The sequence below is a fragment of the Notothenia rossii genome, assembly GCF_949606895.1.
Source record: "Notothenia rossii genome assembly, chromosome: 8".
NCBI lineage: Eukaryota > Metazoa > Chordata > Actinopteri > Perciformes > Nototheniidae > Notothenia > Notothenia rossii.
Window position 1 is genome coordinate 33,850,843 of NC_136906.1, and position 27,771 is coordinate 33,878,613.

The 27,771-nt window shown below is 43.1% G+C and overlaps 1 protein-coding gene and 2 long non-coding RNA genes across 3 annotated transcripts in view; 1 reads left to right on the forward strand and 2 right to left on the reverse strand.

The window, feature by feature from the left end:
- Window positions 1–27,771, forward strand: part of LOC307017354 — a 527,538-nt gene that overhangs the window by 206,013 nt on the left and 293,754 nt on the right. The gene's annotated exons all lie outside the window — the stretch shown is intronic.
- Window positions 4,695–5,403, reverse strand: LOC307017167. The gene is made up of 3 exons (XR_013802048.1): window positions 5,251–5,403; window positions 4,982–5,134; window positions 4,695–4,914 (listed from the first exon to the last, which is right to left on the reverse strand). It is a non-coding gene; the product is annotated as an uncharacterized lncRNA (long non-coding RNA).
- Window positions 12,333–15,472, reverse strand: LOC307014293 (zinc finger protein 862-like; the record flags this gene model as incomplete). Its single annotated transcript, XM_079642166.1, has 11 exons — window positions 12,333–12,470; window positions 12,547–12,756; window positions 12,840–13,097; window positions 13,185–13,423; window positions 13,534–13,703; window positions 13,803–13,978; window positions 14,056–14,231; window positions 14,322–14,492; window positions 14,573–14,656; window positions 14,764–14,875; window positions 15,374–15,472. The coding sequence occupies 11 exons, from the start codon at window positions 15,470–15,472 to the stop codon at window positions 12,333–12,335; spliced, it is 1,833 nt and encodes a 610-aa protein (XP_079498292.1).

A 27,771-nucleotide genomic window follows, 5' to 3' on the forward strand; every position in this document is an offset into this window, starting at 1 on the left:
TAGTTCAGACATGGCAGTGAAGCAGGAGTGTAGTTCAGACGTGGCAGTGAAGCAGGAGTGTTGTAGTTCAGACATGGCAGTGAAGCAGGAGTGTAGTTCAGACGTGGCAGTGAAGCAGGAGTGTTGTAGTTCAGACATGGCAGTGAAGCAGGAGTGTAGTAGTTCAGACGTGGCAGTGAAGCAGGAGTGTAGTAGTTCAGACGTGGCAGTGAAGCAGGAGTGTTGTAGTTCAGACGTGGCAGTGAAGCAGGAGTGTTGTAGTTCAGACGTGGCAGTGAAGCAGGAGTGTTGTAGTTCAGACGTGGCAGTGAAGCAGGAGTGTAGTTCAGACGTGGCAGTGAAGCAGGAGTGTAGTTCAGACGTGGCACTGAAGCAGGAGTGTTGTAGTTCAGACGTGGCACTGAAGCAGGAGTGTTGTAGTTCAGACGTGGCAGTGAAGCAGGAGTGTTGTAGTTCAGACGTGGCAGTGAAGCAGGAGTGTTGTAGTTCAGACGTGGCAGTGAAGCAGGAGTGTAGTAGTTCAGATGTGGCAGTGAAGCAGGAGTGTAGTTCAGACGTGGCAGTGAAACAGGAGTGTAGTAGTTCAGACGTGGCAGTGAAGCAGGAGTGTTGTAGTTCAGACGTGGCAGTGAAGCAGGAGTGTTGTAGTTCAGACGTGGCAGTGAAGCAGGAGTGTTGTAGTTCGGACGTGGCAGTGAAGCAGGAGTGTAGTAGTTCAGATGTGGCAGTGAAGCAGGAGTGTAGTTCAGACGTGGCAGTGAAGCAGGAGTGTAGTAGTTCAGACGTGGCAGTGAAGCAGGAGTGTTGTAGTTCAGATGTGGCAGTGAAGCAGGAGTGTTGTAGTTCAGACGTGGCAGTGAAGCAGGAGTGTTGTAGTTCAGACGTGGCAGTGAAGCAGGAGTGTTGTAGTTCAGACGTGGCAGTGAAGCAGGAGTGTTGTAGTTCAGATGTGGCAGTGAAGCAGGAGTGTTGTAGTTCAGACGTGGCAGTGAAGCAGGAGTGTAGTAGTTCAGACGTGGCAGTGAAGCAGGAGTGTTGTAGTTCAGACGTGGCAGTGAAGCAGGAGTGTTGTAGTTCAGACATGGCAGTGAAGCAGGAGTGTTGTAGTTCAGACGTGGCAGTGAAGCATGAGTGTTGTAGTTCAGATGTGGCAGTGAAGCAGGAGTGTTGTAGTTCAGACGTGGCAGTGAAGCAGGAGTGTTGTAGTTCAGACGTGGCAGTGAAGCAGGAGTGTAGTAGTTCAGACGTGGCAGTGAAGCAGGAGTGTTGTAGTTCAGACGTGGCAGTGAAGCAGGAGTGTTGTAGTTCAGATGTGGCAGTGAAGCAGGAGTGTTGTAGTTCAGACGTGGCAGTGAAGCAGGAGTGTTGTAGTTCAGATGTGGCAGTGAAGCCGGAGTGTTGTAGTTCAGACGTGGCAGTGAAGCAGGAGTGTTGTAGTTCAGATGTGGCAGTGAAGCAGGAGTGTTGTGGTTCAGACGTGGCAGTGAAGCAGGAATGTTGTAGTTCAGATGTGGCAGTGAAGCAGGAGTGTTGTAGTTCAGACGTGGCAGTGAAGCAGGAGTGTTGTAGTTCAGACGTGGCAGTGAAGCAGGAGTGTTGTAGTTCAGATGTGGCAGTGAAGCAGGAGTGTAGTTCAGACGTGGCAGTGAAGCAGGAGTGTTGTAGTTCAGACGTGGCAGTGAAGCAGGAGTGTTGTAGTTCAGACGTGGCAGTGAAGCAGGAGTGTAGTTCAGACGTGGCAGTGAAGCAGGAGTGTAGTTCAGATGTGGCAGTGAAGCAGGAGTGTAGTTCAGACGTGGCAGTGAAGCAGGAGTGTAGTTCAGACGTGGCAGTGAAGCAGGAGTGTAGTTCAGACGTGGCAGTGAAGCAGGAGTGTAGTTCAGACGTGGCAGTGAAGCAGGAGTGTAGTAGTTCAGATGGAGAAAAACATAAATGTGGCATAACAATAATTTCACATGCATTTTAGAATCATAAATATGAAATGACTAGATTAAGATTACTCATGAACACAAAAGTGTGTATTGTGCTGCTGGATATTTGAACCTATCATTAAATGTCAATTTCTATTTAACCCTTATATGCATAAGTGTTTTTTTTTTGACCCGGTGAGGGTATTTTCTTAGAGTATCTTTGCAATTAAAATGTTGTATCATTGCATATTCCAGCTATTCCTCAAAAAACATGTTTTGGATATCATGCCATTCAAATCTAATTTAAAATGTATACATTTTACGAAACTGTAGTTTTTGTATTACCACCCCAAGCTTCCATAAGTGGGTCGTTTTTTTTTCAAAATGTAAAAAAAATGTCTAAAATTATAAATAGGGAAAAATTAAATATGAAATATTTCTAGTGTGAACCAAAATATAATTAAGCAATAGCTCACGACAGGCCGTGGTATATGCTCATTATATCACAGCTAAGGGGCGTGGTTCGGCCCGACGCGAAGCGGAGGGTCGACAACCCCCTTTTTTATAAAACGGTTACCAAGTGTGGCAATATGAAAGAAAAATACACACTCTAATTTAAATAGTTTTTATTTGTAAATAATGATGTTCAAAATGAAATAGTCCCTCCGTTGCCTTCTGCACAAAACATAGTGCAAGGTGGTTGCTATGCAACAACACTAACAGCAAGCGAACATATTAGACAGAGAGCGTTGATCCATTATTTGGCTGTTTATTTACATTAATGTGTATGTTGCTGTTTATTGTGCATCCACTGAAAAACTGTCCAGCATCAGTAACATGGCTTACGTGGTCACTTGTATATGTTGAGGTTGTTCGAGGCTGTTGCTTGGTGTGGCCAGAATATTGCTCCACTTTCTCCGGTCCCCGAGATTGGGCTTCCAGTAGCTCTGGAGAGAGCTTTCGCACCTGTGGCCACTAACGGTCATAATTTCTCTGCTTTGTTTCAAGACCCGCATCAGAAAGCTTTTGAATGGTGGTACTTTTCCAGTTGGTTTACCTGCTCTTCACGTAGCTCTGCATGTCGTAGTTTAGGTGCTTTTTTTTCTGGAGATAGGCACTGCTCAATCCACTCATCCATACTATAGTAAGACCCCCCCGGAGGTCGAAGTTAATCTTAAATGTTTCCATTTTATGCTTTGTAAGTTTGTTTCGTAACGGAAGAAATTTAAATATATTTATAAAACTGACAAGTCAAATCAAGCAATCTGATTGGTCGATAGCGTTTTTGCGGACCTCTTTGATTACAGATTTGAAAACATCGTTGCTTGCTTTAAAAGTAGCACAATTCATTATGTTAAACCTTCAAAAGTATCTAGATATCCCTGCCCTAATGCCAAAGGAACTGCACACTGAATATGTTTTGCCGTTTGATGTCTATGTCCAGACCGCTGCGTAAAAAAGGAGGGCTTCTGCCCCGTTACTTCTCCGCTGCTTTCTTGTTCCAGTTTTCAGCCCAACAGTATACCGTTTTTCTCAGAGGCGGAGGGATACTGACTTGTTGTGAAAAGTAACTTACAATTCTACCCGTGGTATACGCTCAGTATATCACGGCTAAGAACCAATCAGATTGCTTGATTTGACTTGTCCGTTTTATAATACTAAATATTATAAAAGTGATTTTTCTCAACCAAAATGACAAAAATTGCATAAAAACACCTATTATTCAAATACGGGTCCTTTTTTACCCACATGGAAGAGTGTAGGGTCCAGTCACTCGTGCATCTAAGGGTTAAGAATATATAAAGCAAATTGTAATACATAATAATCTGTTTTTATAAAGAAATTTATCAAGTAGCAAAAAAAAATACATATAACAAATAATAATTATATATAAAAAAACTCAAACTAAATACCTAAGTACAGTCGAACTTCATTCACCAAAGATTTTAAACACTGTGGTTTTAATTATTGAATTGCTTTATTAAAAATGATTTAACCTGAGGTTCAGCACCAATCCAAAACATTATAAATAAATAATTATAATAAGTCACTGTTGTTTACTTCATTTATATGTACATTTGCATATGGAAAATATTGCCTTTAGACTGGAGTCAGACTGTTGGAACAATGAAGGTCTACAAGATATTAACAATGATTTATAGAAATGTCTGTGATTGGCTTTAAGATAAGATAAGACTTTTTTTATCCCGAATGAAATTGTTGTGCCAGAGTTACAACAATACAATAAACACAGCAGCATAATGGTAAAACTGTACACTAAAAGTGCAGTAAAAAGAGCAATTACATATCTACAGGAGGCATGAAACAAAGACGGTCATAAAATGAATGTAAATATTACCAGCAATTAGTAGTTAAAAAAAAGACCATAGTGGCAGATATACATAATTGCACGTTTATCATAGCACATTATTAATAATAATAACATTGTTATATAGCAGCAAGCGTTTTGTAATGATGGTAAAATATTTATATTGCACATAGTGTTTATTGATATGATTTATTTTTAGAGTTCCATCCCTGAATCTACTCAAATTCTGCCGAGTGTTCTGAGCCTCGATTAATGGGTTCATGAATAAAAACTGCTGTAAAAAAAAACAAATGGTTTAGCTGCTTGTCAACACCACAACACAGTGTTTCCCACAGATCTGAAATATACTTGGGGGGGAAGGTGCCAGGGGGGGGGCTGCGAGCGGAGCGCGGTGCGGACGGACCGCGGGGCCGGCTTTGTGATGTGCAACACATGTGACAAACAACAAGTTTTAACAACATTTTTATTCATTAACTTTACATTACTGTATGGCAATATTCATTTTGTACAAAGATGGCACTGTTTGTCAGAGCACTTAATCCGTCTGGGTTTGTTGAAGAACAGCTCCAACGCCTGTGTGTATGGGAACGCCTCTGGTGCTGGTCCACTGACTGCTATCCGCATACATGCAGCCAGGTGCTCCCCTTTCAGTCGGTTTCTCATGTCAGTTTTCACCTGTAAAACAGACAGTTTGTTTTAAATGAACTATACAGAATGACATGCAACAGGGAATGACACTTACCCTGTTCATCGTAGAAAAATCCCTCTCGCAGTTTACACTGGAGACAGGGATGACCAACCCCACTGAAGAGAGAAGGCTGAGGTTTGGGTATATTTCTGCCCATTCGTCCTTCTCACTGGCCAGGAGCTGCATGATCTCAGCTTGTGTCTTGTCCTTCAGAGATTAGCCAAGGCAGGGCAAATGAGTATAAAGTATAATTGAAACATTTACAGATGTCAAAACAAGCAATTCTAACCGCCAAGTTCATATTAATTTAAGTATTTACCAACCTTAAATGTTCCTTCAAGAACATGCTGCTTGTAGGAGGTCCACTCTTGGATAACTGTGGCATCCTGCCCTGGGATGAATTTGTTGGCAAGGGTCTGCAACATTGAAATGTTGGTTACATCATTTGAGGTAACTGCCTTTGGACCCAGGACACTGAAGCAGAGGCGTCAATTGGGTATGGCAAGGTATGGCAGCTGCCACACCTTGGCTCCAGGGGAAAATGTAAATGTTCGTTTTAAAAAAATAAATTTATGGAATTACTCTGTGTCAATTTGTATTGATTATTCTATTATTTAATACATATAAATTAAATACAAATGAAAATCAGAACAACACAATCGATTTCTCTAGTCTAGATATTATCTTTCCCAATACTTATCGTAACGTATCCCCCCTCCCTATCTTGAAATGTGGTATCTCCTGACGAGAAGCCGCCGGAGGTCAGAGCGGGTCATGTTATCGCGGTTTTTTTTATTTTTCGGCTAAGCTAATTAACTAAATTGAAAAGAAAGCAAAGAACTTTAGAATCTTTTTTTATCAAAAAAAAGGCAGGTGAAGGTGATGGCTCCAATGTTGCCCCAGCAGCAGAGGGAGAAGGACCAGGTAGTGAAGGTGGGATTCAAGCTGTTAACGAGGCTGTTAGCCACTCCAGCACCTGCGCCGGGGATGCAGATGCTAACAGGGAGACGGAGACTACATGCATGGAGGCTGAGAACTCGTCCACACCGACTTCTCGAATAGAGAGGCGAAGTCCCTCCCCTTCCGGGAGCCTCCATGGGACCCCGGAAGCGGAAAATTATACATTGAAGTCAATGGAGAGAGAAAAGTTATCTTTTGATCCCGTTTGAATTGTGCCACGAATGACACATATGATGTTTGTCAATCTTAAACAATCATTTCCATGCAAAAAAAGTCACAGTTTGTCGTAAAAATGCTGAAATATAAGACTATGAATAATACGCAACTAGAAAGACTACAAATCCCAAATGCATTCTGGGTCGCGTAAGTGATGTCATAGAGAGGCGAAGTCCCTCCCCTTCCGGGAGCCTCCATGGGACCCCGGAAGCGGAAAATTATACATTGAAGTCAATGGAGAGAGAAAAGTTATCTTTTGATCCCGTTTGAATTGTGCCACGAATGACACATATGATGTTTGTCAATCTTAAACAATCATTTCCATGCAAAAAAAGTCACAGTTTGTCGTAAAAATGCTGAAATATAAGACTATGAATAATACGCAACTAGAAAGACTACAAATCCCAAATGCATTCTGGGTCGCGTAAGTGATGTCATAGGCGATAATGCTCCAAGACTGGTTGTGACTCGCAAAGCAAAGAGGAAGAAGAAGACTGATTTATTCCCTCCAATAAATATAAGAGATTGCTCCAATAAATTCACTTTTACAAGATGCGTGTGTGCTTTGTACGAGGTTGTAATCACAAAAGAGATCATACCACTTGCTCGTTCTATCGCTTCCCGTCTGATGAAAGGACCAGGAGTCGTTGGACCAAACATATCAGGTAATATACATGTTTTGCATGGAACATAGTCAAGTTAGCTACCTAGCTAGTAGCGAGCATGTTAGTTAGCATTATATTACATTACTTAGCCTTGTCATTTGTATTAGCCTTAACATGAAGTAAACCAAAATGTTAAACAGTAAGAGTAGTCATGATGGTAAGTATTTTGTGAAACATTTGAAGAGTAGCCTATCGCCCCCTCCACCAGGTGCTAAGGGGGCGGGAGGTAGGCTAACGCCACATTAGTATCAGCGATCTTTTCTACTTAATGCTATCTGCACAAATGGTTAACATTGACCATTAAAAGATCAGGCAGTTCAGGGAGAGTCGAAGGAAGGAAGGCAGGCAGCTTTGCATGACATTCTTCTGGACGTGTTTCATTGTGATGATAGTGAGAGTGAGTCAATCTGTTTGTTGGATAGACAGTAGTTGAGTGATTACTGAGAGAAAATTATTAAAAGAGATAATTATTCAGTGTTGTTACTTTAAAGTGTTGTTACTGACCTTTTTCTCTTTTATTTTCTTTACCTCACCTGTAACTGCTGAGACCCTGAGGAACATGCACACTGGTCTGACCTGCTCTGGTAACCTGATTTCCACTGTACGTAATAGTATTTGGTTATGGTATATTATTTATATACATCAAAGGCACAATGCACCCCTCAGAGACACACATGTATTGAGTGTGATATTTTGCATTGGTCATGTGAAATCATCTTTACACACTAGAAAACTGTAGGAGCGGCAACTTGTTTTGAAATTGAATTTTTAATATCCGATAATAAAGTTGATCTGTTTTCTTTATTCTTCTCTCTTCCCAGCTCCATCCATCACCATTCTCTGTTCCTGCCAGGTCCTGCTTGCTAATCAATGCTCATATTTTTTTTACACAATTACAAATAAAGTCAATGTATTGTATGACATGAAGTTGTGCTTCATTCTGAGTCAATAATAAATTCATTCTGCCTTCAGCTGCAAAATTATTGTGGACTGCACCGACATCCATGTAGCAGCCCCCCCCCCCCCCCCCCCCCAGTAAGATGAACCATGTAGCAGCCCCCCCCCCCAGTAAGATGAACCAAGCAAAGCTGACATACTCAACATACAGCTGTGCTCTTAAGTCTACATGAAGAATTTGTGAAATATTGGTAATAACAGGTTTAAATGATTATTAGTAATTAATTATATAATTTTCTCATCGTAGATGAGCAGACAGGGAGCAGATGAGAAAAGCAGAATATGCAGCTGCCATTTTCCACATGGAAAAGAGAAAGGGCCAAGTGTATTTGAGTGGACAAAAGAGAAATCCCAAATACGAAAAATAAAATTATACAATTTAGATATGTATACAAATAAATACATATCCTATATACACCATCATGTATAATGATGGTGTATGATGTAGAAGGAAGTGTGGTAGATAACAATTAAATATAGAGTTACATACAGATCCATGTTACAGCAAAAGATGGAATAACTAAGAAGCACACAGTATAATAATAATTACACGCAACAATTAAATAACTGCTCAGCATCTCCATCACAATCCCAATCTGCTGTGTCCTGTTTTCCTCCCCTCTGCATAACACCCCATCACACATACGAAACACAACGCAGAGTCCGAGGGTGTTAAGAGTATGTTTATTTAAATGTCCTCCTCTCTACTGGCCAACACAGGGAGCATATGCTGGGTGTAGAATTGTTCCAGGAGGAGGAGATTTCCATGCCATGCAGGGTCTTTGGGGATGGGGATGATGATCCCCTCCTTCGTGGTCCACAGTAGCAGAGACTCCGGTCTGTGATTTGCAGCTGTTATATAATATACAATACATTTTTTTGAAAAACATTTGATCAAAAAATAAGGATTTGGTCAGGATCTAGAGTCAGTGTGTAGTTTATTAATTAATCAATGCTCTCTACATTAGGAAAACACATACCAGTGTACCAGAGGGAGTCACACACAGCTGTGCCTAGATAACCAAACAAATTGACAACAGGGATGCAAACTCATCAGGTATGAAAAAGGTGACAAGGATCCGAGCCCCCTGACCCCACAGAATATTGGCTTTAAAATGAGGAATAACAGAGGATTTTAGCAGTCAGAACAACTAAAGCAGCAGTGTTAATATTAACAGAAACGCCATAGAGTCACATCTAATAGAAATATATAAAAAGCATTTATTTTAATTGTGTAGCAGTCAGTTAATAATTTTGGCAGCACTGTTGAGCATTTTGAAAATGTATTTTCAGGCCTCTGTGCAAGGCTTAGTCTTTCTATCTTTATAGCCAATGGTGTAAAGTAACTAAGTTCATAAACTCAAGTACTATACTTGGGCACAATTTTGAGATACTTGTACTTTACTTAAGTATTTCAATGTTTTGCTACTCTGTACTTCTACTCCACTACAGTTCAGAGGTAAATGGTGTACTTTTACTCCACTACATGTATGTAATACCTTTAGTTACTTTACAGATGTGGATGAATGATGTGAAATATAATCAAGTGTTAAATCAGACTTTAGTTCCACCTGGAGTAAATCCAAAAGCTACCCTGCAGTATACAAAGTCATTCAGACTAGCTGCACCTTTACCAGCTTTGAGAACACTTTCATGATCAATCATTATAAAACGTATCATATTATTCTGAAATGGACCAATCTGCAAAATGACTACTTTTACTGTCGCTACTTTCACTATATTTTGATAATAATACTTTTCTACTTTTACTTGAGGAACATTTGGAATGCAGGACTTTTACTGTAACAGAGTATTCCTACACTCTGGTACTTCTACTTTTACTCAAGTACAAGAACTGAGTACTTCTAATTTTAATCAATTACAAGATATATACTTATACCACCTCTGTTTATAGCCTATGAAAAAAACGATTAGAAAACGAAGGCTAAAGCTAACGTTAGCAGATAGTGACAATGTATGCTAGTTAGCTAGCTCAACGATAATATTGCGACGGGAAAAAAAAACTTTTCAGTGCACATCACGCTCTGCCGCTCCGACAGGGAGCTCTATTGTGAACACCTGAACGGCCCGTTCTAACAGCTGTTCACCAGCGGTCCAGTCTCTGCCACAGGGACTCCGGACGCACAGTTAATATTAACGAACGCACCGTAGGTAATGTAGCTGCTGAAGCTAGACCATCATCGCCGAGCAGCAGAGGCTTATTATACATCATGAGCAGAGCCGACAGGCAGGAAGACTCGAGCACACAGCTCGCGCTTCATTATAATATATATAAAAAAAGCTCGCGGCCGCACATTAATCCGGGTCCCAGACCCCCTCCCATACCCAAAAAATATTTTTATTGCAGATCTACAGGAATCACAAAAACGACCTATTTTGGATTCAAAACGGAGAATTTCGCCGAAAGGTGACAAGTTTGCATCCCTGGACAAGATAACCAAAATCCTTGAATCTACACACAGCAAATAAACTCAAATGACACAACGAGATGTAAAAAGGAGATCACACATATAGTCGATATAGAACTGGCCGCTTCAATCTGAAGAGCAACTAAAACAAAACACGGGAGTGTATCTTGTTCTTGTGAACACTAATGTTATCCACAGCATACACAGACACCACAAAGTTCTTAAGGAGAAAACTAGTTGCTAAAACAAAACACGTTAGTGTACCTTGTTAGCTAGCTGACATTAACCTTAAACATTGCACTCATATTACTCACTGAAACCTTGTAAAGCCGGTCCCGCATGCTGGCTCTTACAGAACCGCTCCCTTTCGTGTATGTACAGCTCTCAACATGCCCAGACTTGTAGTGATTTTCACCTCGTTTTATACTTTTTCGCCTCATTCTGAAAGAAACAGGTGAATTTTACTAACGTGACAGCCATCTTTGTGATGGTGACGCGTATTGTGCGAGACCAGAGACCTGTAGTTCACTGAGCGGTTTCACACAAAAAAAATTGTAACTTCACAGTTTTACGACACATTTTTATTTTTTTGACTTGCAAAATGTTCTTTTAATTTGACAAACATCATATGTGTCATTCGTGGCACAATTCAAACGGGATCGAAAGATGACTTTTCTCTCTCCATTGACGTCAATGTATAATTTTCCGCTTCCGGGGTCCCATGGGTCGGAAGTAGATGGGCGGGACTTCGCCTCTCTATTGAATCCGAGTCTGAGTCCCCACCAATTTCTCAGATTGAAAGAGCTGGATCAGACGTGGACAGCGATAAGGAAGGTCAAGGCCCGGGTGCAGCAGCAGTAGCAGCCTCTGGGTCAACTGGAGCAGAGAAGAAGGATATTAGTGGATGTAAAACAGACGGACTCAGGCGTCCTCGTTTGACCCACTTCCCAACTAGAAATGGAAGACGCTTTAATGTCAGTGTGTATCAGGAATATGACTGGGTTGAATATTCTGCGCAAGAAGATGCAGTTTATTGCTTTGCATGCCGTCATTTTGGAGGAGCCTCAACTTTAACAGGTGACAGGCATGGACTGCGTGTGTTCATAGACACTGGATACACATGTTGGAAGAACATGAAAAAAAATCTCCGGGATCATCAAGGGAGCAGTAGACACAATTGTGCTGCATTAGCGTGGTCTAACTTTAAGGCTGTGATCAGCGGACATAAGGAATCCATCGCAAGTCGGATTGACGCAAACAGGACAGATGAGGTGCAGGAGAACCGGGCTCACGTCAAATCCTTGTTCAAAATCACGTCATTTCTGGGAAGACAGGCCCTCCCTCTCCGTGGCCACAACGAGAGAGATGAGGATGAAAATAAAGGAAATTTCCTTGAACTTTTGGACGTTATTGCAACAGATGACAGGAACGTGAAAAGCAAACAGGAACGCAGGTATGCGCACTATTCTTCCCCAGAAGCCCAGAATGATATGGTGAGAGTTATTGGGGAAAATATCAGAAGTATAATCATAAATGAAGTAGGAGAAGCACGGTACTTTTCAGTGTTAGTGGATGAAACGAAAGACCTGTCTAAGAAGGAGCAGCTGGCCATTTTGATCCGTTATGTACATGACGGGATTATAAAGGAAAGAGCCATTGGAACCTATCACATGAAGGACCTGACAGCTGAATCCCTGGCCCAGAAAATAATAAAGGAATTATCGAGTTTAGATATTCAGCTGTGTGTTGCACAATGCTACGATGGTGCAAGTGTTATGCGGGGTAATGTGCGTGGAGTGCAGGCTTTAATACGTGAAAAAGTGCCGCATGCAGCGTATATACACTGTCATGCACATAGACTAAATCTTGTGCTTGTGAGCTCGATAACTGAAATACCAGAGATGGCAGAGTTTTTTGGTGTTGTTCAAACACTATATACTTGTATTGCAAATAGCAATACCAGACACATGCTTTTCATTGAGGCTCAAAAGAAGTTGGGACACAACAAAATACTGCACTTGGAGCGCACCTGTCCCACTCGGTGGCTGTATTGGTATAGGGCTCTACAGAAGATAAAACTGCGCTACGAGGCTATACTAGCTGTGTTAGATGCCACTATTGACGCTCATGCAGAGGGTTCAACTGAAGCTGCTGGACTTCGGACAAATATGCTGACAGTCACTTTTGACTAGTAACCTTGCCATACCTTAGCTTTGGCTGAATTGACGCCACTGCACTGAAGGCCCCCAGCACTTCAATATGCTGGAACCTGCTCTCAATGTTGCTCTCCAGTCTGCAGATGTAAGGTTTGAGGACCTGGAATGATATTATACATTTTTCAGTTCAAGGAAAATAAATATTGGAATGTAAAAGTAAGAAGGGATGTATTTACATCTCTGACAAATCTGGCCCACATATCTTCCCGGGGGCGCTCCAGAATTCCGTGTCCCCTCCTGATCCTCTCCTCCTCTCCGGCAATGCTAAACGCCCCAAGTCCACCTGGGTTGTCCAAGTCTTGGTGTAGGCGAGCAAGGAACGTTCCGGGGAGTGGGGTCTCGCCTGCCTCCAGAATTCTCCTCAGAGTAACAAGTGTGACTGGCACCTAAATGTGGAAAAAGACAACAATATAATAGGATGGATAATGCAAATAACTGGGAGCATCAAATGCATTTTTTTGTAATCTACCTGCTCCTTTATGTGGAGAAAGTTCACATCAGCTCTCTGAAACACCTTGGACAGCATTGCAATGTGGGGCAGCACATCTGCCTGAAAGTAGAGGGCAGCCACAAAGCGGTATGTGGCACAGAAGGTGTATAGACCTTTGGCCACTGGGCACTTCCTTGTGCTCGCTTCTTCCGCCAGAGCAGCCAGCACAGCTGGAAGGTTCCTCTGGAGGTTTTGAACGGCTAGGTGCTGCGATAGCCACCTTGTATCTTTCACCTCCTAACAACAAGTAGAAACACTGGTAAGTAAAATATATGTAAATAATATGACACCACAATAGTATTATGAAAATAGGTGAAAACACACCTTGACTTTCAAGTCGTTCAGACCAAGAGTGGTAGCGGCAGCACTCAGTGTGGCTGACCTATTTGCACTATTTCGGAAGAATAGGTGCAGTTCCTGCAGGTGGTTCCTGAAGTTTGCCATATACCTGACAGCATTTGAGGCATCTTTGCATGCCAGTGCTAGTCTGTGAGCAGCACACGCTACAGAAACCAGCTTTGGAAAACTGTCTGTGAGCTGCTTTGCCACTCCATTCAGACGGCCTAAGTTTAAGAATTAAATGCAGTGTTGAGGGCGTCATTTTGTTTCCTTTAATAACAGCTGACAATACACATTTCACACAATCCATTAGATTTAACAATAAACTCCATACCCGTCATCACTGCTGCACCGTCTGTCCCGAGTCCGTAGAGCCTGTCTACCGGGAGATCCTTCTTCTGTAGTACAATCTTGATGGCAGCAACAACGCTGTCAGCTTTCCCATCTTCCAGAGTTACCAGGTCAAGGAAGTGGTTGAAAACATAACCCTCTTTATCCAGGTGTCTAAAATAAAAATGTATAGGTTTTCACACATATTAATAAATATTAAGTTTAACTAGGCCTTTATTTAAATGCACATCATTCCTTTAAAAAATACCCCACCTAACATGTAAATCCAGCTGGCGGTTTACAGATACATCTGTGGTTTCATCAACCTCTAGGCTGATTGCTTGAGATGACCGTATATCTTCCAAAATAGGCGACTCTACTATCTCTGCAAGGATCTCCAGCATTTCATCCACTATTCTGTGTGATTGATAATTGTTTCTTCGATCCACCTGAGAAAAAGAGATCATTTAACATTTAGCTGGTTAAAGTTCTTAGTTTCACAAGCATCATTTTGTACTAGGTTTACCTTCAGCTTTTCAAAGTAATCACAACCCAAAAGCTGAGCTAAACTTAAGAGCTTAGGGTAGTTGGTGTGGTGAGCAATCTCGTTCTTTACTAGCCAGTAAAGACATTTGAATCCACCAATGACGGCCTCATGCTCCATAATAACTGTGGGCTCAAAAGCCTGCATCACTGAGTAGCCTAGACCAAGGGCAAAGACATAATTCATTATATGAGCCAGACATGGTTGATAGGTTGCAGAAATTAGCTTTACATAAAAAAATGACATACCTGATGCAAGTGAGACCTGATGCTTTACACTATATTGATGAGGCTCTGAGGAGATGTGGCGCTCGATATAATCCTTGCGGAAAACAAGAATCTCAACTTCTATGAAAGCCCGTTTTAAGGGGCCTTTCTTTATTGGAGGCTTGTGTTGCCTGCAGATTTGGCAAAACATTCCTTTTTAAAAAGAAAAACGTGTTAATTCTTACAAAAAATAAGTTTTATTACAAATATGAACTTGCAAATGCCATTCATACCATGCTGGGTGAGGTAGAGCCAATTCTTGAACTGTGGCATTTTGAGCCAATCAGGGTTCCATCCTGAGTGGCGATGCTTGGAATCTGAAAATAATGCATTGGTATTACTGCATTTAAATGGTAGTTCTCCTTGCTATTATACTATGTCTGTGTCTGTGTCTGTGATGCTTGGAACTGTGCTGCTTGTTCACCTGCACCTGCTTGTACCACACTGGGACCTGCTGCTGCTTCTACCACACTGGGACCTGCTGCCTCTCCCTCAGTACTCTGACTAGTTGTGCCAGCATCTTCAGTGACCACCGACTAGAATTGAAAACAAGCTTGAATCTAGTTTGGTCTCTGCATTGCAACTCACTGTTGACTGCAATTGTATAATTTCAGGTCAAATGAACCGACATATATCATTATTGAGACTTATGCATTTATTATTGCCATTGCAAGCAAAATGCTAACATTGGCTAAGTTACCTGTGGTCTCTCCTCCTCTCCTCGTCTCTCCTCCTCATCCTCACGCCGTATTCTCTTAAAATATTTTTGAATACTCATATCTGAGGAGTAATGCAGGGGAAATTAACAGTCTAACCTTAGCTACAGTTCATCTGTGTCCTTCTAACTGGCATAGCCCGAAGAGAAAACGAATTATAATCTTTTTTATATTTAATTTAGCACACGTAACTTGCACGCAGCAAAGTTGGCCTGGTTACGTTAAATACACTCTTAGTTGCCACTAACTTCAAATAATTCGAATCTCCTACCAAAGTCAGAAAACAACAACACAATAAGGAGAAAATAGTTACTTTACCTTAGTGTCCGCGTCTTCTAAATTAACGTCGTCTTCTCCGTTTCTCGTTTCCCTCCACGCGATGGCAGCACGAACACGAGGTGTCGAGCGAGGGATCATACACTAGTTAATCGATCGCAGAGCGAACAGGGGGGGATTATTGTCCCCTAGTTAATCAACCGCAGAGCGAACAGGCACAGGAGACGTAGAGCGAGGGCTCATTGTCCATTAGTTAATCACTCGCAGATGGCGTCGCTCGCGGACGGATAAAAAAAATTAAAAAAGGTCCGAAATATACTTGGGCGGGCCTTAATATACCTGGGCGGCCCGCCCAAGTATTAACATTGTGTGGGAAACACTGCAACATATATACAACACATTCAGACAAAACCTCATTCTGGGTGTAACAGGCCCCGCAATGCAGGGCGCGATGACAGATAGTATTCCTGCAAAACAGGAGAAATGATGAACAACAAAATCCTTAGCTGCTCGTTTGGCGGGTCTTGCCAGAATTTATTATTCATTTGGCACACACACAATTGTTAATGTCCATAACCATTTGACACAACACACACACAATTGTTAATGCCCTTTTCTGTCTTCAATATAAACACTTGTCCATATATATATATTCATGTCTTCAATATATTTGAAATAAACACCATGACTTAAACTAAGCATTTCTCTCTTCAGATATTGATGTTGTAATCAAACTCTTTTAAATACCTTCCCAGGTAAAGCATCAGAATCTAATCTGTGCTAGCATTAACATCCCACAAGCATTTATGTATTAACTCTGACCATAGAACACATACAGATAATAAAAAACACACACACAAAATACTTAGGATATAAACCCAGAAGATATGTAAGTACAAAATGTACAGGAGCTGTAAACAATTACATGTACTTGCATTCACTTTGACCAAAGAGCTTATGCTACATTAAAATAGCGACCGCCATTACACACACACGCGCACACAGCAACCACGAGACAGTCTCCTACGCAGATTTGAAGACTATAAACAACGTCCAAACACCACTTCAAAAACTAGGACATCGTGACACAACACTACCGTGGATATTTATAACACTTGTGACAATATGTATACAAAACTGACCTGCAAAACTGGAGAAATGGTGAACAACAAAATCCTTAGCTGCTCGTTTGGCGGGTCTTGCCAGAATGGCAAGCCAACGGCAGCACCGTCTCCACATCAGTTCGTTTACGGCAGGCGCAAATCACAACAAACCCCTTTACGGCAGTGTTACCCTGCCATCTACTGCCCCCTGCTGTCCATTGTTAAACAGATTTCTAAAATGCTATTAAATATAAATATAACATTGTGATCACACACTTTGTATGGGTCACACACTCCCCGACAAAGAAAAATGGCTCCCGACATTAACCATCAACTTCTTAACTTATGACCCTTCTCTTCGAACTTGAAAACACTTATACACAATACGCAATATGTATGAGAGTGGGTGTAACAATCTTTCCTTCTCAATATGCATGTATGTATGGTAGCATTACAGTGTAAGGCAGTGTCTGGTGTGTAGTGTAAGGCAGTGTCTGGTGTGTAGTGTAAGGCAGTGTCTGGTGTGTAGTGCAATGTGGCATAGGAACGGGCTGCATTCTCCAGAATGGCAGGGCTTGTACAGTATAGAGTCCCACTGGGTCTGTAGGCCCACATGATCTGAAGGATGGCTGACCAAGGGAGTCATATGTCAACGTTTGAGGAGGTCTCCTGTCCCGTGTGGATTTCCTCACTGGCTCATCCTAAGGTGTCACAGGTCGGTCATAGCCATAGGGTACTTGTACATACTCATGCTCTTCCGGTGCTTCAGAATCCACAGGCAGGTCTTCCTCATCAGTCCGTTCTTCTGGTTGTTCTCTCTCAGGTGTAACAACCTCATGTTGTTCTGGTGTATGATATCTCGATGGCACTCTATATCCATGTGGTTCTGGTACCCTTTTCGGACCGTCTGTGTTTTGCTGAGATCCAGAGCTAGGTTCAACATTCTGTGAGTGAAGTCCAGCTTGTGGGGGTACTCTTAGCCAGTATCGTACTCTAGGTGCCTCATCATCAGAGTTTTCTGAGTCACTGCTTTGTAATGTCTCTCTCTGTCGTTGTTTCTCAACATGATGACTCTTGCTCTTCCCTCTAGGTGGTAGCGGATTTCCTGTTGGTTCAGGCAAGTTTACAGGTAGGTCATTGACAACGTGTAGGAGATTTCGATGGAGGGTACGGATCTTATCACCACCTGTCTCAGGGCACACTTTGTACACAGGAATTTCACCAACTTGTTCTTTGACGACATACAGAGTTTGTTCCCAGTAGGACCTCAATTTTCCAGGTCCACCTCTCTCACTCATGTTGCGGACTAGGACTCTATCACCAGGTTGGAGCACAACTCCCTTGATGTGACAGTCGTAGTACTTCTTGTTTCTTGCACTGGAGTGTTGACTGTTTTCAGATGCAATCCGGTAAGCCTCTTTCATTCTCAGAGCCCATTTCTTAGCATAGCCCTGTGTTGTTTCAGTCTGACCTTTGGCTGACAGACCAAACATTAAATCCACTGGGAGACACGGGTGCCGTCCAAACATGAGGTAGTGGGGTGAGAAGCCTGTTGCCTCATGCCTGGTGCAGTTGTATGCATGTACCACCAGCGATAAGTGGTCTTTCCAGTTGCTCTTTTCTTTTTCTCCCAGGGTCCTCAACATTTGGAGCAGTGTTCTATTGAACCTCTCAGCTGGGTTTCCTTGGGGGTGGTATGGGGTTGTCCTCGAATGAGCAACTCCAGCCAGATGCCTCAGGGTCTTGAACAGGTCATTTTTGAACTCTCTGCCTTGGTCGTGGTGTAACCTGGCCGGGTAGCCGAATCTTGGAATGAAGTCATTATAGATTTTTTCAGCAGCTGTTCTGCCAGATTTATTTTTTGTTGCATAGACTTGAGCAAATCTGGTAAAATGGTCAATAACTACTAAAATGTACTCGTAGCCCCCTTTGCTAGTTTCCAGGTGCATATAGTCTATAGACACAAGCTCAAGTGGTGCAGATGAAGTGATGCTGCCCATTGGTGCTCTGACGTGTGTCACAGGTTTCTTTTGTTTGATACAGGGGCACTTTCTGGTTATATAGGTTTCAATGTCCTTTTTCATGAAAGGCCAGTAGAAACGGTCTCGAGCCAGGTGGATGACCCTTTCAGCCCCAACATGTCCCATGTCGTCATGGAGATGCTTTAGTACCAGGGGGTGGTATTGTGATGGTAAGACGAGCTGCTGCCGCTGACTGGCTGTCCGGTACAACAGTTGATTTTCCATGTGCAGTTTTCCCCACTCGTTCATGAGCTTTCTGAGTGTACCACTGGCTCTCTTCCTGTCCTCATTGGTCAATACTGCCTTGGCCTCTTTAAGTTTGATAAGTTCACCGATTGCATGGTCCTTCCTTTGGGCATTGACGAGCTCACTGTGGTCAATGGTAAGGGGTGACACATTCAAAGGTGACTTTGAGCATGAAGCCAGGTCCAATGCAGCAACATAAGCAACATCCTGCCTCTTTGCAGACTCACAACCATCCCATGTGGTTTGGATGGTTTCTCTTGTGAGTTCCTCAGTACACTCTTTGACGTAGGTGTCAATGTCAAGAGGGAGACGAGAGAGCGTGTCTGCGTCTATGTTCACTCTTCCTGGCCTGTATTTGACATCCAACCTAAAGTCTGCTAGCTAATCTACCCATCGGTGACCCACAGCATTCAGCTTGGCCGTACTCATCATGTATGTTAGGGGATTATTGTCGGTGTATACTGTGAAATGGGGTGCATAGAACAGGTAATCCCTACATTTCACACATATCGCCCACTTAAGAGCAAGAAACTCCAGTTTCCCTGAGTGCATGTTGTAATTCTTCTCAGCGGGAGACAGAGTTCTTGAACCATAGGCGATGACTCTCAATTTTCCATCCTGTCGTTGATACAACACAGCGCCAAGTCCCTGCTGAGAGGCGTCAGTGTGAAGCACAAATGGCAGTTCGAAATCCGGATAGGCCAACACAGGTGGGTGTGAAAGCGTGTCAATCAGCTGTTCAAGGATCCTTTGGTGATCATCAGTCCACAGGACAGGTGTCCTTGAGGGCAGCTGAGCTCCTTTTCCAACCTTATGTTTCCCCTGTGTCACGGTAGAGTTTCCTTTAATTTGTAACAGATCATAAACTGGTTTTGCAATGCTTGAGAAGTTTTGAATATAGGCTCTTTAGTAGCTTAAGAAACCCAGTAACTTCCGCACTTCTCCAACTGTGCTTGGCCTCTTCTCTTTCGGGGACATGATGGCATCAATGTCTTTTGGGTCAGTCCTGACACCGTCTGCAGAGACCAGCCTCCCAACATACCTGACCTCTTTCTGGAACAGCTCACACTTTGTTGGTCGAAGCTTGACACCATGGGACTGCAAGGCTCTCAGGGCTTGACGTACTCCCTCAACATGGCTTGTGAAGGAGTCGGAGTAGCAGAGGATGTCATCGAGGTAAGGGATACAGCAGTTGTCATGCAGAGAGTCCAACATTTCCTCCATGCTGCGCTGAAAAGCAGCAGGGGCGTTGGAGAGTCCAAAAGGTATCCTCACCCACTCATACAGCCCCCAAGGGGTGATGAATGCCGTCATGTGTCTGGATCCTTCAGCAATGTAGCCCTGGTGGTAGGCCTTGCCTTGGTCTAAAATGCTGAACCAGCTTTGGCCTTTTAGGGTGTCGATGAGTTCCTGGATACGAGGCAATGGGTGACGGTCTGCAACTGTTTTCTGGTTTAACATTCTATAATCGATGCATAACCTTAGGAACCCATCCTTTTTCCTGACGCAGACTACAGGAGCTGAGTACGGATATTTGGACTTAACTATCCACCCTTTTACAAGCAGGTCTTGGATGTACTCTTTAACCTCTTTATAAAGGGGCTTGGGCACTGCACTGTATGTGCGCTGAACTGGGATGTTGTCCTTTAAGTTGATGGATATTTGCAGGCTGGGAATGCAGCCTATGTCCCCATCATCTTTAGCAAAGGCTGCCGATTTCTCGTGTAACATCTGTTCCACCTTCATCTGTTGCTCATCACTCAGGTGGCTGACATCCACAGGTGGGTGCCACAGTGCAGAAGTGGGTTTGTCACTGTTAGAGTGTGGTGATGTGGAAGAACTGGCTATATTTGCCTGGCCTTGATTGTCCTTGCTGCTTGGGTTGTCTGTCTCTATCACTCTATCAATGGTTTCGATGTTGCCTAGAACAGTACAGCTGGGCAGAGTCACAGCACTTCTGGAATGGTTTGACACAGGCACCTTTACGAAAGGTCTCTCTGTCTGTTGGATTGCCATTAGTCCTTCTCCAACACTCAGCTGTGCCAGTGGTGTAGCTTCGGGATTGGGTTCGAAAAGCACAAGTGAGTCAGATTCACTAATATCTACTGGTACCCTGCACTTAATATAAGCTACCTGGCCAGGATAAATAGTGACTTCTTTCCTGCCTATCTTTACTGCAGTATTCTGTTGTTCCTGTTTTTGCTCAGTCTTTATGAAACTCACCATAGCTTCTGCCATAGCACTGTCAATCCCCAAAGCACCAGTAAGCAAGTTGACAAGGATAGATATAACTTTGGGTCTACTTTCATGACTCCTAAAGAGTTCCTGGATGACATTAAAACCAACTATTGGTCTGTCTATTTTTATTCGACTCACTAGGAAAGGCACTCGAATAGATAAGTCTGGATCATCGTTTCCCTGCAGGTTTACTACCACTTCAATCCATCCTTCATAAGGTACTGCATCTCCTGTGACAGCCGTCACGTAGAGATCATCCTCCATGAGTTCACTGAGGGGTCTAATATCTTGTCCAGGTAAGTATCTATCTTTCCAAGCACTGTCTATTATGCTCACATTGGCCCCAGAGTCTAAAAGAGCGGTTATGGCGTAACCGTTCATGCTACATCTCAATAGCGACTTTCGGCCAATTAACGGAGCTATCTTTTTGATTGGGTGTTGTTCGTTATTTTTCTGCGTGTTGATAGGTGTATGACCAGTGCTTTGTCTTGCTGCTGCAACCTCCTGGGGGTGGGACTTGTCCTTTGGGTCGGTCAGTGGTCGTCCCGTTGCCCTGACCGGTGCCCGTTTCCCGCCTGCTTCTGTCTTTTCAAGCAGCCTACAGCACGATGACCCTCCTCCCCACAGAAAAAGCAGTGGCTACAGTTTGGTTGAGCCTGAGCTATGCATTGTGGGCACCCATATGGTCTCCTGGTCTTCTTTTCTGGTCTGGTTTTGTCAGAGCAACACTGGTGGGTGGTTTGATGTCGCCCCTCAGGCACCTGGGTCGTTGTTGATAGCTGTTTCAGTGTTTCCATTGCCTGTGTTAAAGCCTCAACCTGAGCACTCAATCTCTGGATGACATTATCCTTACTTTTGATTTTAGTCTCTCCCACACTGCTGAGTATCTCTTCAGGTTCAGCGAGTATGCTGTGTGCTTGAGTTAACTTGCGGTTGGAACTGCGTCCCAGTCTGCGCTTTCTTTCACTTTCTTCCATCGTAGTCTTGATAACCTGCCTTAACAGAGCTTCATCAGACACAGTGGGGTCAGCAAGCAGTGGTTTCAGCTCCCGTCTGACATCCTCATGTCTCTCTCCCATGCCTTGATAGACTGCATTCAAAAACACACCCTGCAGTGTAGATGCATCATATTTAATAAGTGCATTTGCCTGCCTGGAGGTGAATATTATTTTTTGTTTCAGTCCTATCATGCGGTATAGGAATTGCTGTGGAGCTTCATTTTCATGCTGTCTAGCACACATCAATTCCTGGAAGAGCTCTGTGCTGCTCTTCTCGCCAAAGTGGGACTGCAGGAAACTCTTCAGCTCGGTGACTTTAAGATCTTCCTTGTTTGTCAGCATGTCTTTAAAGTTTCCACCCTTTACTATGCGTAACACCGCTCTAATGATCTCGTCGTCAGTGTGTTGCTCTCTGCAGCCTTCCTCAATCTGTTTACATAAGCTGTTAAAGCTAATGACTGATGAAGTGTCAGTTATCTGCCCTCCATGAATCTTAAACTCCCTTCTATGCAGAAGGGAAAGATCTTTAAGGGAAATCATGCTCTCTCGGGTGGGATTAGAGAGTCCTTCTGTAAATGTAGGTGGTGAGTTAGGTGTATGCTGCTTACTGGGTTGGCTAGAGTGAGGTTGCGGTTTATCTGAACTCGGTGTGGTGACACTGTGTTGAAGTTTGTTTTGCACCTCCTCTAAGCCCCTTAACAGTTTCTGTATGTCTGTGTCATGAATGCGAGTCTCAGTTGGATTGTCTAATGGCTCAAGTTGTTGATTAGCGTTAACAGTAGCAAATAACATCATGGGTGACTTAACAGAAGTATCAATTTCACCCTCTTTCGAACACACTGTACCACTGCTACAGTTTGCAATAATCAAATCAACAGTATCTTGTAGACACAACAACATTGACATTCCCTCATCTTCTAGGTTTAGTAGAGTCATACTGTTCATATTTGCAGCAATATACTCAACACAGCCCTCCTCGTCGTCCCTGTTAAGCTCTGATGAGTCAAGTCCTTCCACTGGATCGAGGTGTGTGGCAACTTCATACGCTTCATCTGCTGTTAGCTGATGAAGTCCTTTCTTGATGGACCAGCTTAGTCTCTTCCTCTCGTTGTTAGCCATCCTGTGTGTTGTGGGCAACTGTGGCAAACAGTTCTGCACTCCTAGGCGTAGATCCCCTTTAATCTGGTCTCTCTACCTCTTGAGTCGTTAACTGGAAGCACCTCCACTCCGGCAACACGTCGTCAGTCCGGTCCTTTAGGTCCAATATCACTGGATCAGCATATGGTCGTCTCAAACGATGCTAATCCCGGACGAGCCCCCAATAATCTGTAACAGGCCCCGCTATGCAGGGCGCGATGACAGATAGTATTCCTGCAAAACAGGAGAAATGATGAACAACAAAATCCTTAGCTGCTCGTTTGGCGGGTCTTGTCAGAATGGCAAGCCAATGGCAGCACCGTCTCCACATCAGTCCGTTTACGGCAGGCGCAAATCACAACAAACCCCTTTATACGGCAGTGTTACCCTGCCATCTACTGCCCCTTGCTGTGCATTGTTAAACAGGTTTCTAAAATGATATTAAATATAAACATAACATTGTGATCACACATTTTGTATGGGTCACATGGGCACAATTAGTTATATATTTGTTATCTATACATTCACATTGATATGTCTAAATGTGAAAAAAAAGCAATATGCAAATAATGGAGTGAATCAGTATTACAGTTATTAGAGAACATACAACACACACACACACACACACACACACACACACACACACACACACACACACACACACACACACACACACACACACACACACACACACACACACACACACACACACACACACACATTCACCTACTTAAGTGGAGAGTATTAAGTCAAGATATACCAAAATAATAATGAATTATTGGGCGGACTATATCATTCTTTTATTATTATTAATGCATTCATGTTAACATTACTTTAATATTTAACTTGGTAAAATCTACAGTTTATTTGTATTTTTTTATTTAGCCACTGCTGGCTACCTTGACCTATCATTATATGTCACATTTTATTTATTATTTATATTTTGTATTAATAATCTAAATATGCCACGTAGGTCAGTTAACTAAATCTATGGATAAATGTAAACAGTGCAATATTTGCTTAAAGTAAAGTCAAATTACATTACATTTTTGCAAGAACAGTTCTCGAGTAAATGTACTTATTTACATTCCATCACTGAATACAAAGATACAATGCTTGATGTGCAGGAACAATGAATAATTCTGTGAAGTGAAAGAAAGAAAGAAAGAGGAGAAGATGTAAGGAGATAAGAAGGGAGTCTACTGTAGAGGGAGTAGAGGGAACAAGATGGGAGGGAAGTGTAAGAGGTCAAAGGTCACTCTCATTTTTTATCCATTAATGCTCAGGGTCACGTGTGTGTGTGTGTGTGTGTGTGTGTGTGTGTGTGTGTGTGTATATATGTGTGTGTGTGTGTGTGTGTGTGTGTGTGTGTGTGTGTGTGTGTGTGTGTGTGTGTGTGTGTGTGTGTGTGTGTGTGTGTGTGTGTGTGTGTGTGTGTGTGTGTGTGTGTGTGTAGCAAGTATGTCTCTCTGTGTCCTCTATTCTTTCCTCAACTAAAAATAGTTTGAAGGGGCTACATCTTCAAGGGGGGAGGGGGATTTAAGGAGGAAAAAAAAGAGGAAGAGGGAGGAGGACGAAAATGTATGTGAAGAGGAACTAAGAAAAGAAGGGGGAGAAGAGGAAAAGGAGAAGATGGAGTGAAGGGTAAGAGGAGAAGAGAAAGAGGTGTAGAAGAGGAAGGTAGACAAGGGGACGAGGGGTTTGCATTTGACCGTGAGTTGACCCCCTCCCCGTCACCCTCTCACCTCTCCTTCACCTCCCTTGCTCCATCCTTCATCCTGGACAGGGGAGGCCCCCCCCCACACACACACACACACACACACACACACACACACACACACACACACACACACACACACACATACACAACCACACACACACACACACACACACACACACACACACACACACACACACACACACACACACACACACACACACACACACACACACACACACACACACACACACACACACACACTCAGCGTGACTTGTCCTGGCAGTGACCTCTGCTCTGCTCAGCAGGAATGTTGAAGGAGAGGATGAGTGAACGAGCCGCTACACACACAAACACAAAGGAGACACACCGTACACACACACACACACACACACACACACACACACACACACACACACACACACACACACACACAGACACACACACACACACACACACACACACACACACACACACACACACACACACACACACTAGGGGTTTCACCAACTAATCGACTAGTCGACTAGTCGACTACCTTTACCACTAGTCGGCGCTGTAGGCACTAGTCAACTAGTCGTGAAAAAAATGGAGGTAAACGAGGTGCTGCAAAATGCTACAAAACACGTCCGACATTCTTATGTATGGCAGTACTTCAACGAAGATGTAACCAACTCCACAGTGAAGTGTCAGTTGTGTACAGCTGTACTGAAGTACAATACAAATGCATCTGCTATGCGCAACCATCTGAAGACGAAACACCCGCTGCCGACAGCTAGCACTAGCAGTAATGCTAGCACCAGTGAGCAACGGACCGGCGTCAGCACTGAACAGAGGCAAACGAACAGCAAGAAAACACGGGTCAACAGTGATGCGGATGATGAGCTACGGGATTACTGCCAGCGGACACCGCATATCCCCACAATGGATAATCCACTGGAGTGGTGGGCAGAAAACGTGCACCGCTTCCCCCGCTTTGGAGGAGCTACCTGGCTATTCCAGCCACAAGCACCCCGAGTGAGGGGTTTTTTTCCCTGGCAGGCAACACTGTCACCCGAAAGCGGTCAAGCCTCCTTCACTCACATGTCGATGCGTTGGTGTTCAAACCAAAAATATGGAAAGGTGGACGTTATCGTAGAGGACAGCGAATAAAGTGTTGCGCACTGGATTTACGTGGCATTTATGTAAACAAGAGTTTTTTGCTGTCGATTTTGGTGAGTCCAGTTACTGTTTGTTATTTACTCAGCCATGTAACATAAATTAAAATGCAGTGTTTAATGTTACTGTATGAGTTCCAATAGAAAATACAGTTGTAAACCTCTCTTTGTGTGTCTTTATTATGACGTAACGACTAGTCGATTAGTCGACTGCTATTTTGAAAAACATGTCGACTAGTAAATATTGGTAGTTGTGAAACCCCTAACACACACACACACACACACACACACACACACACACACACACACACACACACACACACACACACACACACACACACACACACACACACACACACACACACACACACACACACACACATTCACCTACTTAAGTGGAGAGTATTAAGTCAAGATATACCAAAATAATAATGAATTATTGGGCGGACTATATCATTCTTTTATTATTATTAATGCATTCATGTTAACATTACTTTATTATTTAACTTGGTAAAATCTACAGTTTATTTGTATTTTTTTATTTAGCCACTGCTGGCTACCTTGACCTATCATTATATGTCACATTTTATCTATTATTTATATTTTGTATTAATAATCTAAATATGCCACGTAGGTCAGTTAACTAAATCTATGGATAAATGTAAACAGTGCAATATTTGCTTAAAGTAAAGTCAAATTACATTACATTTTTGCAAGAACAGTTCTCGAGTAAATGTACTTATTTACATTCCATCACTGAATACAAAGATACAATGCTTGATGTGCAGGAACAATGAATAATTCTGTGAAGTGAAAGAAAGAAAGAAAGAGGAGAATATGTAAGGAGATAAGAAGGGAGTCTACTGTAGAGGGAGTAGAGGGAACAAGAAGGGAGGGAAGTGTAAGAGGTCAAAGGTCACTCATTTTTTATCCATTAATGCTCAGGGTCGTGTGTGTGTGTGTGTGTGTGTGTGTGTGTGTGTGTGTGTGTGTGTGTGTGTGTGTGTGTGTGTGTGTGTGTGTGTGTGTGTGTGTGTGTGTGTGTGTGTGTGTGTGTGTGTGTGTGTGTGTGTGTGTGAAGCAAGTATGTCTCTCTGTGTCCTCTATTCTTTCCTCAACTAAAAATAGTTTGAAGGGGCTACATCTTCAAGGGGGAGGGGGATTTAAGAAGAAAAGACAAGAGGAAGAGGGAGGAGGACGAAATTATATGTGAAGAGGAACTAAGAAAAGAAGGGGGAGAAGAGGAAAAGGAGAAGATGGAGTGAAGGGTAAGAGGAGAAGAGAAAGAGGTGTAGAAGAGGAAGGTAGACAAGGGGACGAGGGGTTTGCATTTGACCGTGAGTTGACCCCCTCCCCGTCACCCTCTCACCTCTCCTTCACCTCCCTCGCTCCATCCTTCATCCTGGACAGGGGAGGGCCCCCCCCCCACCCCCCACACACACACACACACACACACACACACACACACACACACACACACACACACACACACACACACACACACACACACACACACACACACACACACACACACACACTCACACACACACACACACTCAGCGTGACTTGTCCTGGCAGTGACCTCTGCTCTGCTCAGCAGGAATGTTGAAGGAGAGGATGAGTGAACGAGCCGCTACACACACAAACACAAAGGAGACACGCCGTACACACACACACACACACACACACACACACACACACACACACACACACACACACACACACACACACACACACACACACACACACACACACACACACACACACACACTAGGGGTTTCACCAACTAATCGACTAGTCGACTACCTTTACCACTAGTCGGC